General features: G+C 40.4%; 2 protein-coding genes across 2 annotated transcripts in view; both read right to left on the reverse strand.

Annotated features, from left to right (window-relative positions):
- Positions 1 to 14,300, reverse strand: part of RABGAP1L (RAB GTPase activating protein 1 like) — a 196,453-nt gene that overhangs the window by 145,597 nt on the left and 36,556 nt on the right. The window lies entirely within an intron of this gene.
- Positions 349 to 1,623, reverse strand: GPR52 (G protein-coupled receptor 52). The gene has a single exon (XM_056867419.1). It carries the CDS (start codon positions 1,574 to 1,576, stop codon positions 482 to 484), a length of 1,095 nt encoding a protein of 364 aa, XP_056723397.1. The 5' UTR covers positions 1,577 to 1,623; the 3' UTR covers positions 349 to 481.

The raw sequence follows: 14,300 nt of genomic DNA on the forward strand, positions 1-14,300 counted from the left end.
CTGCATTAAACGTTTTTTCACACAAGACAAAAACTACCAGTCCAAAGCTGTCTTAGATTGAAACATTTATTTTATGCCTACTAAGTACGTCATCGATACCACTCTCTTAAAGCAGATGTATCTTAAATACAACAAATTACTACATATTCATCCACATATATAATATGTGACAATTTAACTATTAATGTTGGTAAAGTTGTTCTTCAGCTCTGATACATTTAGTTCATACCACTAGAAGCTTTCCCTCATATGTAGCAGTGACTTAATCTCAAACCACAATTTCATAAAGAGTATGTCACCATTTCAGTACTCTTCCACAATCCATTATTAGAGCAACCTGCTTTCTTAACAAGTCACTTTTTCAACCCATAATTCATTTTGCAGTGAATAAGATATTCAAGTTGAACTTCTACATTCCGAAGTATGAAATACTACCTAGCCACAACATCAGGTTGTATTTTATTAACTGTCCCAGTTTTCTTCAGATGGAACAAGAGTTAGCCCGTTTTCTAGGAACTGGGTCTTGAACAATGATGTCTTTTTTACGTATACAAGATGAACATACTGTCTCTGAAAGTCTCCAAAGTCCCAGCCTGAAAACACTGTTTGAGAGGCTATATATGACACAGTTACAAAAACTATTGCTTATAGCAAGCCATGTTGTTAAGAAAGAGAGGGCTGTATTTTCTAGCACCCTAGAGCTCTCTAACATGAAATATATGATGTAGGGGAGCCAGAGCACATAAAACACACTGGTTATACGAAATAAAACCATAGCATAGCGACTGTCAGGATTGTGTCCAGTTTCAGCAGCAGTATCCACTTCATCTGTAGGGAAACGAGCTCTCCTGTCATTTATCTCTTTGGTGTGCTGCCGGCAGATTTTAAATATGTGAAAGTATGTAAAGCAGATTATGAAGGCAGCTGGAGCATATAGTAAGCATACGATAAAACCAGTGAAATAGGCATTAGTAAGCCAAGAGGTTGCACACCATTTAAAAATGTCTCCATGATAACCTGGCTTTCCCCAGCCAAAAAAAGAAGGCAAGAAGATCAGGCAGGAGTAAAGCCAAATCAAAATTATGCAGATTCTTAATCGGCAAGGTGTGACCAGCTGGTTGTAGGAGAGTGGTTTCGTAATAGCAAGGTAGCGATCTACGCTAATGAAAGCAAGGCAGGCCATAGAAACACTCTTCAGCACAGAGATGACATATCCAAAAACTTGACAAGTCAAGGACTCGTGGACACCTGTAGAGTAATGAAGCAAAGATAAGGTAGGAACCAAGCAGCTAACCCCAACAAAGAGATCAGCATATGCCATAGTCTGGATAAAATAGCTGGTGGTATAATGATGTAATAGTGGAGCACAGTGAAAGACAAAAATTACTGTTAAGTTACCCACAATAATTAAAAATGTTAGTAAGACTATAATGATAGTCTCAAGAATGCAGATGTCAATGGCACTGTGGTGTCCAAATCCAAATGGGCAGGAGTGGTGCTCAGATACATTCACAACGCCATTGCTTGAATTCAGAGTCTTCCACTCAACCCACATGGACTGGTTCATGGTTTGCATTACATAACAATATGATCCTAACTCCAATGATTAAGTGACCTGTCAATCACCACTTAAATCCCTTCCTGTGTCTCAGTTTCTCAAGGTAGTTTTTGGAACTGCCTCTGAAGAGTTAATATTGCAACACAAAAAAGAGGCAAAAGGGCCGTTAGTCTGTTTCTTCCTGTGTTCATTTCTTTCTTAGGAAACCAAGGCACTTCTAAACAAAGCATGTCCTTCAAGCTATACTTTTGAAAGGTAGAAAGAAGAGAAAGGAAAGAAGAGAAAATGCCAGTATTGTGATACATTTTCCTGAGAAATGCTTCAAAAATATAAAAAGAAAGAAACAATTATATGGAGATAATCTGCAATATAATTTTCCTAAAACTAATTCCTAACAATTGCTGTTTAAGAACAAAGAGTCCAAGTATTCCAGCATCCTCATCTTAATATACAGCATATTGTTTGGATCTCTTCAAGTAGTAATTCATTCCCCTTTGGAATTGTAACTCTGCACGAATTAATGCAAAAAAACTTCACTTTTGTTCAGAGAAGAAACGAGTTTGAACAGTGATGGAAATGTGAAGAGCCATGTCTTAACATCAATTCATGATGTTCTCCCCATTTAGTTCACAATGCAGTACATAATGAAGAAAAGCAACAAATTTAAAATTTTCAGTCAATAATTAATTCTGCTTGAAACATGTGTCATCCATTACAGTAATGAAGTATCAGCAGGATAATCCAAGTTTCTATCAACACACAAATCCGCCTTGCACTTAATTTCAGGAATCACTAAATTAAAGAATTGTCTTCAGAAATAATGCCACAGCTGCTACCATGATGATCAATATTGTGAAGTTCAGGGCTCTATCCCATCTCATTTCTCACTTCTGTAATGATGTCCATATTTTTCAATATGCCTCAAACACAATGAAATCATAAACTTCGATCTACAGTCTTCTGAGATGCTAATGAAATGCTGGTTTTAAAAAAAGAAAGGCTGTCAGTTTTATACTCCTCTTAGTAGTCTTCTGGCTTCATTACTTCAGTTGCTCTCTATGCCTTTTCTTCAGACCATTAAGCTGATAAACATCTGCTTCCAAAACTGCAGCTCATCAGCCAAATGTATTACCACAGCCATTATAATATCTGCAGCTATACCACATCCATAGGTTAAATGAAAGCACTTTCAATACTAATAAGAAGGCATTTGGCTACTGTATGGATCATTCAGTATATGCAGCAGTCTTGCTTTTCAGACCACCCCACCATCCACACCCAAATCAAATGCATCTTTAATAATGTAAAGATGCAGAGGAGCAAATTAGTCCAAAGCTTTGAAAAAATCACATTCCAAGGTCATTCCAATTTTATGTAAATGTTCAGCGGAACGGCTTTTAAAAAGTGCTGAGTTCTCACTGTTTCTGTGTAGTCCTTGCTGTGCCTTCTGAAGGAATTCCTTACACGAGCACAGAAAAGATTTTTCTCTGATCCTGCTGCAGCAATGGGATAGAAAGCAGCCTTTTCTAAGTTTCAGGTCTCACGTTCACCATCACGCTGCGCTGACCATCCTTATGCTTTTATGAATATCCACAGAATGTTGCCCATCAGTCATTTCTTCTCTCTAAGTCGTCCACTCCATTCAAAATTAAAACTGCTTCATGTAAATTATCTTGTCAGAGCAATAAGCCAGAGTCTCCCATATACATTTGCGCTGTCGGATGCTGTGGTGAAGACACAGAAATCCTATTTGCTGTGATCTGTTTTGAGAATGCTCCTGCTCTTTCCCACATGCTCTCTCGTGATATTACAGCTTGCACCTCCTCTTCATCCTTAGCTGATGCAGAAGAACTTGCCATCAGAAAGGTGACTCGGTCCTTCAGCCCCAATCAAAAGCACAGCCAATGGCTACTGCAGCTGAAACTGTCACTAGGTAACAGTTGCCAGGCACAATGCCGGCTTATAGTCTTCCACAGCAAGCATCCGTGAATAAGAATGACAAGGAAGACAATGGAAATGACCCATCTGAATTGATACGCCAAAGGTTTGGGGAAGCAAGGGTTTTTGTGGGATTAACCTTGCTTCAGCTGACAAACTCTGAAAACATTCACAGGCATAACTCTATATCCTCCAACACCGAACCTACCTTTAATATGAACCAGTGGCACTTAGAAGTCAGCAGTAATCTAATTCCCACTGGCAAGAAAGACCTATTAATTATTAAACTCAAAAATAAGTGAAAACCTTCATGAAGTTAAACAACCGCTTGATATTTCAAACATTCACACATTGCTCTGTAGCGGTTACCAAACGCTGAAATTTTTCTTGACGTCCCTGCATAGTTCAAACAACTAATGTGGCCATGATAAAAGATGCAAAATAAAGGCTTGCTGTAAAAATAATTCATTTAGAATACATAACCATGCATGGAAAACTGACTTACAATTAAGGTTTGAACTCCTTGATTAAATCACCTTACTCAGATTGGGGTGTTTTCTTAAATATGCAGAATGCATTATGCCTTACCACAGCTTTTCCATTAATTTCTCATTAACCACATCTTAGTAATGTTACTTAGATTTTTATAGCACTTACAGGAAATCCAAATTCAAAACTCTGAATAGAGGCAACTGAGCACTAATTGCCTTATTAAAGTCCCTAAAATGCATACCTATTTGGAGTATGCTTGTGGAAGTTTTGAAACAATACAAATCTCAATACTCTTGTTTTATACAGTTTGCTACTGCTCATAATATCCCCTTCCATTTCATCGCAATTACCAAATTAAAAATGGATAACTGCACAATAGTTATATTTGACATTTAGATGTAAAATAGTCAGCACGAGATTATGACCACATATGTTAGCATGCAAGACAACTGCAGATTTTATAAAAACAGTAATGGCATTCATATATGGCCAGAAGTATATACCTAAGAATAAAGAAACCCAGTACTTTATCAACTAGCCTTTAAGTAATTGCTTCGTTCTCCTCTGACAAACAGGTGCAATTTATTTAAATTACAATATATCATCCCATATTTACAACTCTGAAACAGCAATTAAGGAGGTTACGGTAGTTTAAGAAAGGCTCTGCTTTGGGGTTCTGTCCTCAGGAGAGGGCATCAGTAAATGGGCACAGAGGAGCCTCCTCAGTGATGGCATCACCATTAAGGTAGCTCCCCCCATTCAGAGACCTGGCAAAACCTTTTACACTCTGCCAAACCTTTGGGGAAGTCTCATCATTTTGCTTTCTAGTTACATACTATTTACTGACTCTGTTTATTACTATTTAACACCAATTTTAATTTGGGGGTTTTATTTTGTAATTTAATATAATTTCCACCTATGCATTGTATAGTTTTATTTTTGAAATCTCAAGTTGCATAAAATATAAAGCTATATGTTACACTCTTTGCTTCTCAGAAAGTATCCTAGAGTAGTACAGGTAAGTTCAAAATCAACAGGCAAAAAATACTATCTGGCAACACATGTCTGATGTCTTCTAGTTCTCAGTGGGCCTTGAAATAGTCTCTCTGGTTGTGACTGGTTTACATGCTTTGATGGGATTAGGTACATCCCTGGGCAAGTCACCAGAGTGTTAAAAAGGACTTGGGAATCATCAAAAGTGGAACGTTGGTTTAAACTGCCTAGCCATGATCCAAATGGCTGCATGAGGAATGTTGCTTGAGCACCAGAATTCTTCCAATCATTTCTTTTCCACAGAAGTCCCTTCCTCCATCCAGAAAAGCCCGACCTGAAGGGATGGTTTAGAACTTCATTCGACATGGCATGATGTGAAACAGCTTAAACTGAGTAAAAGAGGCGGGGGCAGCATGACAGTGCTTCAAAGAAGCCTCCTCCCACACAGCACCCCACACTGTGTGCCTGCCCACACTGGTGGGCTGATGCTCACTGGCTCCCTTGCATGGACCACCAACAGGGCCCCACCACCTCGCCATGCTCTTTTCTGGGAAAGGGATGGAGTGCCAACAGGCTTTTGAAACGGTGCTTGTCAGGCAAGCATTTTCGTAGCTCTATAAGGAGCAGCATTAGCCACAGACAGGCACTTAAGGCATGCAATATAGTTATCCAGTGTTTATGATACGTTTGAACTGCCACAACCTTATGATGTGCAATTTAGTTTATTTTAGGGCGAGTTTCACAGGAGTGATTAATATATAGAAATCAATACTAATGAATATTAGATCATCCTAATCCCTACATGATACCACTTAATTTGGCAACAGTAATATCAAGCCAATAGCTTGGCACAATCCCCTAGGAAAAGCAAGCCTATACCCAAGGAAGCCCGGGCTGGAGGGTGAAGGGAGCAGGACCAGAATAGGGCTCTCCTGCTGGTGCTACTTCTGCAACAAACCAGCAGAGATCCATTTCTAAGGTGGCAAATGGATTAGACAGCCCTCCCCACCCCAGACACACATCACATTTAAGCCAAGCTGGAAATTAAGACCCAGGCACCTTCTGGATCAGAGGCCATTCGCAACCATTCGTAGAGAAATCAAAGACAAAACTGGTCTCTGTATTAATCTGTTTTGTGTGCGTATACAACACATTTAGAATCAACAAGACAAAGACAGCTTAGGATGCAAAATGCATTGAGCCCACAAAGAGAGGGCCTTTATAGTTCACAGTGACTCAGATATTTCTTGTAAAGAAACACAAGAAAAACTTGGAAATCGACAACAGTAAAACCCAATCCTACACTCTATTAATTTCTGGCCTGTTGAAATATTGTGTTTGGGTCAAAGAAGCCAAGAATTACAGTAACAGCAACAATTTGGCATAGCTCAGTAAAGATGGAGCCATATGGCCAGAGCTAAGTCTGAGGAAAATACATTGTTGAAATTCACCTGACTCATTCAAAGTCAGTTTTTGCCAAGAATAATTTTTTCCCACCCCTTTCATTAGAGTTTTCTTCATCTGGCAAAGAAAAGTAGAGCAAATAAGAAGGGCTCTCAGGAAAGGTGCCCTGACCGGGACACCCAGGCTAGCCTGATCTCGTCACATCTTGAAAGCTGAGCAAAGTCGGCTCTGGTTAGTACTTGGATGGAAGACCACCAAGGAAGACCAGGGCTGCCATAAATCACCTGTGGCTTGACAGTACTTTCCATGACCACCTGGGAGAGAGGTACTGAATTCAAAATACCATATACCAGTATCACTTGTTCATAACAAAATGAGCTAGCAGGCACTGATAACAGGATTTGTTTGAACATGGTAGGAGATAGGTCTGAGAAGTCTGAACAACAAAGGAAGATAACTGGGATAACTGAGATATAATGACCGTGCAAGGGCTATTTCCCCCGAATTTGTTTTATTCATTTATTTACTTCATTTATACCTCTCTTTCCTCCCCAGGGGAGATCCAAAGAGGCTTACATTGCTGACCTCTCCTCCATTTTATCCTCACAACAACCCTGTGAGGTAGTAGGTTAGGATGAGAGGGTGTGACTGGCCCAACGTCACTAAGTAAGCTTCCATGGCAGGGTGCAGATTTCAACCTGGGTGTCCTAGATCCTAGTCCAACACACTAACCACTATACTATACTACCTCTATTTAATGCTACTCAAAGACTGATTAAATATATCTGCATATGACTTGAGATATTATACAAAAGAACAAAGTTTTCAAGTGTGTTTCTTTCCTGTAGTTGTTATTTTCAATTCTGGCAGAATCCAAAAGGTTCATATACTATCTCTTACTAATAGTTAATTGTATTCCACATAGTTCTTCAGTCAGTAACCTGTAGAGTTAACAGCAGCGATTGTCCATACTTCACATTATCAAAGGATTGACAAAGATAGTGTCTAACAGTAATTTTGCAGAATTTCAAAAATAAAGTTTATTGTATCTCTACATTAGCTAGTTTGCTTTACAAACATTTACTATTGGAACAGCAAACTGACAGCTGCCAAGCTTGAACATATGACAGAGGAAAGTCAAGATCCCCAGCCACATAGCTAGGCTTTGGGGACCCTTATAGTATTTTTAAAAAGCCAAACGCCTAGTTAAATGGAAAGAGGAAGCAAGTCTGAAACAAGATTTGTGATAATTTCATCCCCTCCCTTCCAACCTGCCTGAGCTTCCAAGTGGTTAGAAATTCACAGAGCAAAAATACCTTGGAAACTCTGATTCTTGTAGTTGCTTAATTGTAGTCAGTAGCCTGAAACAATCCAGCTATTCAAGTATTTGCTCTGAATGTTTAGCCTTAAAAAAAAAGTCCAGCATGATTCAAGAGTTTGCATGCTGCGCTTTATTAAATTTATTATCTCACTGTACCATGATTGTGTGGTGAAATTCTACGGACGGCAGAGTTTATAACTGTGAGCAACAAGTCAGGCCTTATGATTCATGCACACAGACTATTAAGGAAGGTTAAGATCATTCTAGGGCCATCATTAAAAAGGCTGAAATTTTGAAAGTGATCCATCTCTCCACACAAAACAGCCCAGTTTTAAAATCTGTGTGTGTTAGATGCTGTCGAGTCACTTCCAACTTATGGCAAACCTAAGAATTAATGACCTCCAAAACATTCTATAATTAAATGTTTTGCTCAGGTCTTGCAAACTGAGGGTCAATTTTAAACAATACCCTATCTCTTTTCTGGCATTCTCTCCCTGCTTCTGTGCTACACACTTTATGGATAGTCTTTAGCCAGAGGTTGTCAGGCTTATTGTTTAACATCCTTTAAAACGCCTTGAGATTGTTTTCTCTCTGCCACCTCAAACACTACCATATTTCATTGTTGCTTGCATCTGCAAAGAATTCTAGATTACAACCAGACCAATATGTTTGGCGGAACACTGTAAGCTGCTGTTGCAGTTGGTGAAATTGCCAGGTAGGAATAAAGTTTCGTCTGAACAATGAATGTAACACCACTGTTGAAATAAGCTGGACAGAAACACTATGCACATACCATTCAAAAATACAGTTTGTTTACAATGAATGCAAAGAGAATTATAAGTAGACCTCACTGTAGTGCTACTTGGAAAAAACCCATTTACTGTACGACAGATAACACAAATCCATGAAGTCTTGGTCCTCTGTATTAAACAGCAGAAAATCCCACCCATCACAGACTTTTCCACATAAACCCCTTTGCCAGAAAGTGACACAAGATCTGCCAAGAGCTAGATTCAAGTCCCATAGCACCTTGTTGAAGGTTTTCAGGGTATAAGCTTTCGAGAGTCAAAGCTTCCTTCATCAGATAAAATTCGGCTACAGTTACAGGTTTGGACAGTTGCATGATTAATTTTACAGCCGTAGGAGTTGATGTAAATTCTGATTTTCAATATGAAATGCCAATTTATATGGTTTAACCATTAAAACATTAATATGCTAATGCTTACATGCACATATTTTCTCTTGCAATTTGATAATGTATTAAACAGATGTGAAGGAAATACCCAAACTGTTATACGGAAGTGGCAGGACAGGGACGTAGTTCAGAGGTTATTCCCCTTGCTTGGTTGCAAATCTTATGATTATGGGAAATAGGCAATATGATGTGAAGCACATCCTCTCCAACACAAGAAAGAATGTGTCTTATCAGGTTTCTCTGACTGTGTTTGAGGATGCCTGTCACAGCAAGCAGCATCTCCACACGTTTTGCTCTTATAGATCAGCTAAACATCCCAGTTATCCACTACGGTCAGAAGTTAAAAACAGAATCTTCCAGAAACTTGGGAACGGCATTTTAGGGATACCAGTGGCAACCATGTGTTTCTTGATGAAAAATACACTGAAGGGGGGGGGATCTAGTCAAATGTTATACTCCACAGTTTGGTCTTCATCTTGGAAGGGCAGACATTTTCCAGAGGGTATGCCATCCAGGAGGTATAGAAATCGGACCACTTTAGCTCTCACTGTATATAGAGAAACTCCTCTTGAAAAAAGCCCTCTGTTGTCTTTATATTTCACTTCAGTACAGGACTTCAGACTCTGCTTTACCAAGATACCTATGTCAAAAGCTATCTTTTTAAATTACTGGTCGCATTTGTTTTAAAACAGATTTTTTGGCTGTACTTTGTTCTATACTTATCACATAAAGCAGCAGGAAGCAATCACAAGACTATATAAAAAGGCATACAGATCAAATGCACATCCTTCAGCAGACTTCAGTTAAACCTGTATGCACATTTCCTCAGAAAGGCTAGTTAAGGATTTTCTCCACACACAAAAAAGTGATGCTGCTACAAAGCTGGGTTTCTGGCTTCATCTGGGAAGATGCCTCCAGTAGCTAACAGCAACATTTAAAAAAATCACAACCTTTGCAAGACGGGCAATCAGTGTCTGACAATCTCGTTGGATAGCATCCTACAAGGCAACAGTTTTTTGGAAATTTGTGCACTGGCAAATATAAACAAACAACACCACAAAGAAGCATAGTTAAGAGTATTTCAACAGTTGTGCTTCTTGGAGTAGGTGGAAATGATTGGCAGAACAAGGCTGAAGTAGTAGTTCCTTTTTGCTTTTAACCTCTGCTCCTTGCTATGTGACTATCGCCTATTCAGTGATTTATAAAAGCACACTCAACTACAATATTGACTTAATTTTTTAAAACTGCCCTTTTTGCATACCAAACAGACTTGCACACTCCTGTAGCTACCCTGAAGCTATAGATATATGGAACTAAGTATAAATCAAAAACACGTTAATTGTCAAAAGTTAAAAGTCCCAATAACAAGTATAACTGAGCAAAGGAACAGCTAAGTAGAATGACAAAAAACACTGAGATGGGAGTTAGGGTTTGCCAGGTCCTCCTGGCCACTGGCAGGGGATGGGGTTGGGGGTAGGGTTGCCAGATCCAGGTTAGGAAACTCCTGGAGATTTGGGGATGGAGCTTGGGGAGAACAAGGACCTCCATGGGGTACAATGCCATACAGTCCACCCTCCAAGGAATCCATTTTCTCCAGGAGAACTGATCTCTGGAGATAAGCTGCAATTCCAGGGGGATCCCCAGGTCCCACATGGAGGCTGGCATCCCTAAAATTGGGAGTAGATGATAGAGAGATGACAGCAGATGAGCAGGCACAAAGGAGAGACTTGGGTAAGAAAAGAAATAAGGCGAGATGAGAGGGGATATATAGTCAGTGACCACAGGACAGGGTGAACGAAGAAATGTGCAGCAACCACTTGTATAAGTTAAGGAATTATAAGGGAGAACTCAATTAGGGTATTCTAAGGCTGTAAACCCAGGAAGAAAGTGAAAGTAGCAGTATCATCAACTACAACCGAAAAGTCAATTCAAAGTATGATTATTCTGGAGGCTCTAAATAAATATTTCCAGTTTAAAGTGTGATCGTTCGCCTGAAACCCCACCCCCCAAGCCACAAATAAAAAAGTTGGATGTAAGAACAGCACTCCAGACAAGACAACTTTCTTTATATAGGCATATTTATGATACATGCTTAAAAATATAAATACCTTCAGTGAGATCCTTGTACCTATGGGCCATCACTCAATTTCTTAATACTAGGTTTCAATACTATTTGCTCAGTGCCACTTTAAAAAGTCTCAGGGAGAAATCACTGGCCTAGGTCCTATTAAGTAAGCTGAACTGAAGTCAAGAAGCTATAACCCCCTTATTACATGGATTTTTCATATGTAAAAAGGTAACAGCAGTACCCTGTGCAAGCACCAGGTCCTTACTGACCATGGGGTGACATCATATCACAAGGTTTACTAGGCAGACTATGTTTACGGGGTAGTTTGCCATTGCCTTCCCCAGTCATCTACTACACTTTACCCCCAGCAAGTTGGGTCCTCATTTTACCGACCTCGGAAGGATGGAAGCCTGAGTCAACCTTGAGCTGGATACCTGAAACCAACTTCCGTCAGGTTTGAACTTAGGTCATGAGCAGAGCTTTTACTGCAGCTTACCACTCTACGCCATGGGGCTCCTTTTTCATACATACTAGAGGGGGGGAACTGTACACTCCCTGCAGTGGTAGCCACGAAATAACGTGAAATGTAATTTAATTACTTATTGCTTTTCAAACAAAGAAAGCATTCACCTGTTTCCCTAGACACGTGTTAATAACATCTACTAAATTATCTTAGCGGCAATGGCTATTTCTCAGTTCCACCCTTGGGAAAATCCATGTAGACTATATGAAAACCTTTATTGGGCAATGTTTACATGCTGGCTTGAAAACAGACAGTACATACTTTTGAGATGCAATGCTGCTATCAAATTGGGGCTAATTCAGTTCTGGTTACTCCTGCGTGAATATTGCTGAATGTAGGATTAAAGGCTCAGTCACTCTCTGACACAAGAAGGTGTACGTGCACGCACACACTGTACGCTCCCTCTCTCTCTCTCTCTCTCTCTCACACACACACACACACACACACACACTCCAACCAAGGGAGCCAAAAAGAAAAGTGGTCATATTCATAAAGCTGGATTTTATTGTTATGGCAACTGATTTGATAAAAGAAAAAAGGGGGTAGCAAAGTTGTTATGGCAACTGGGAATTTAAAAGCAGTCCAAAGTAAAAAATAAAATCAAACGTCAGCCAATTTGAAATATAACATCTATGACTCAACTGCCAAAAGAAATACAGATCTGCTTTTTAAAATACATTTCCATTTGGAGAACACAATTAGTCTTCAATGTAGCAGAATAGATATTTAGTAGCGCATACAAATATCAAAGTACTAAACAGGAAAATAATAAATTTGTTATTTGCATTTAATTATCGTCAGGTTATTTTAAGGAAGGGTGGTTTTCTTTATTATGAAAAAGATTTGCTTCATACTAATGCACACCAATTCAGGTAAGATATGGTATGAAAGAGGCTGCATCAGACCTCCAATTAAAAATCCTGAAGTGCCGCATAAGGTTTCAGAAGTGGGGGCATTATTAGTGCTACCAAACCTTTTTGGGGGGGGGGATTAATGGGAAAAGTTGAGAGCAAGCAGCAAGGAACAGAGAATGAGTGATAGGAAACCCTCCCTGATCTGCTTTGTTTGCACAGCAACGAAGCTTGGGGAATAGTTTGAATGGCAGAGTTCAACTCACCCCTCGGAGAGGCAAAAAAATAAATAATCCAGTGTATTTACTTCCCATGTTTATAGGGCTGTTTCCTACAAAGGAACTGCATAGATGGGAAATATGGGATTGCTGCTGAAAGACAGGCACCCAACCATAGGCTGGGATGGCTATTTGTGCCTGAGTGGAGGGGGAAGCAAGGATGAATTTGGGAGGGTGGGCCCAGCTTTGCTGTAAGCCAGGTAGCTACCAATCGGCTTCCTGCAGCCTGCCTCTGAGGGGCTGGCGTAGCACCACGGGATGGCGCCTGGAGCCCCAGGTTTCCCTCTGGTCTGCAGCTCGGGTTAAAAAGGAACTGGCTGAAGGTGGTCTGCCATTCCAGAACTCTCTCTCAGCGAAGACCTACCCTGTGCTTTTAGAGGGTTTTTTTTGCAGTTTGCTGCTCATCCTTTCCTGTGACTGCAGGGGGTCACTGGTTAACAGGGCTGGAAAGGAATTTTAACCCAGGGCTTTAACTGGCTCTGAGGCCCTGGGGCTTTTGCCTTGCCCACAGCAAAGGAAGTGTATGTGTGTACACACGGTCCATCCAAGACTGTACTGTAAAGAGCGTAACTGCCATAATTGGCTGCTGGCATTGAGGCACTGGCTGGGCAACATAGTGCAGGTTGTGCAGGGAGGGCAGTTCCCGCCACTTCCAGCCCTAACACCAGCCCTCTGCCCTTGATTACCCCAACAGCCAAGTTGGGGAAGGTGCTGACAGCGGTTGGTCTGTCAACCACACCCATTATCCCCAGCCTAAGCTGTGCCAAGACCTAAGGAATAAAGTTGTGTCCTGATTCCTCCCAGCATGGTGTGTCTGTGTCGTCCTTCCTTCTCTCTCCCCCCCCCCACCCCCACCCCCCACCATGGACTGGTCCCTACTCCAGGCACAAATGGCATCTTCTGGTCAAGTTCTTCTCTAGCATGCTCTTCCATAACATGCAATAATATCTATCCCATGTCATTATGTTCTGTGAAACATTCATTAAACTCACCCTAACCTAAAAATCTCGAGGGAGCTCAAATCAAAACTCTGCTTCACTAATTCACAAGGCCCACAACAATGGAGGAGGCATTGTTTTTGAGTTAGATCTGCTACCTCCTCTGATGCAATGGGCAATCCAACAGATCTATAATGCCTTCCAGCCTCTGCCAGAGAATGAGGTATTCTTGAAGACCCAGTTAGCTGCATCCTTGATGGTAAAACTGTGCTGTCAAGATCACAGAAACTGGGAACATCTACAAAATACTATTATACTAGCATGATCACACACTCCCTCAACCCTGAGAAATCACAGATCTTGAGAAACGTGCGTCCAGGTATCGTAACATAAAAACAACTAAAGAAAACTAGCCTGTTGCAGGAAAAATTTAAAAACCCATAATTCTTTTGCAATGCAAAGGGCTAATTTTTTAAGGGTGTCTTTAATTTTTGTTTGTTTCTATGCTGCAAACGCTTTCTTCTGCACTATACAAAAGAAAATGTGCACACAAGCCCCCTTTGCATATACTTTGGCACCTAATGGGGTAAATTTGAAAAGGGGTTCTATTCTCTTTAAATCCCAGTGTGGGATTGAGCCACATACCTGAAATTTGAAGTCTCAGAGTAGTGCCAATTCATTTTTGAGGCTTCCCATACCCCCAAAACCTTCAATAGAACTCTGCTGCTCATCTCACCCTTC

Source organism: Euleptes europaea, chromosome 2, assembly GCF_029931775.1.
Source record: "Euleptes europaea isolate rEulEur1 chromosome 2, rEulEur1.hap1, whole genome shotgun sequence".
Taxonomy (NCBI): Eukaryota; Metazoa; Chordata; class Lepidosauria; order Squamata; family Sphaerodactylidae; genus Euleptes; species Euleptes europaea.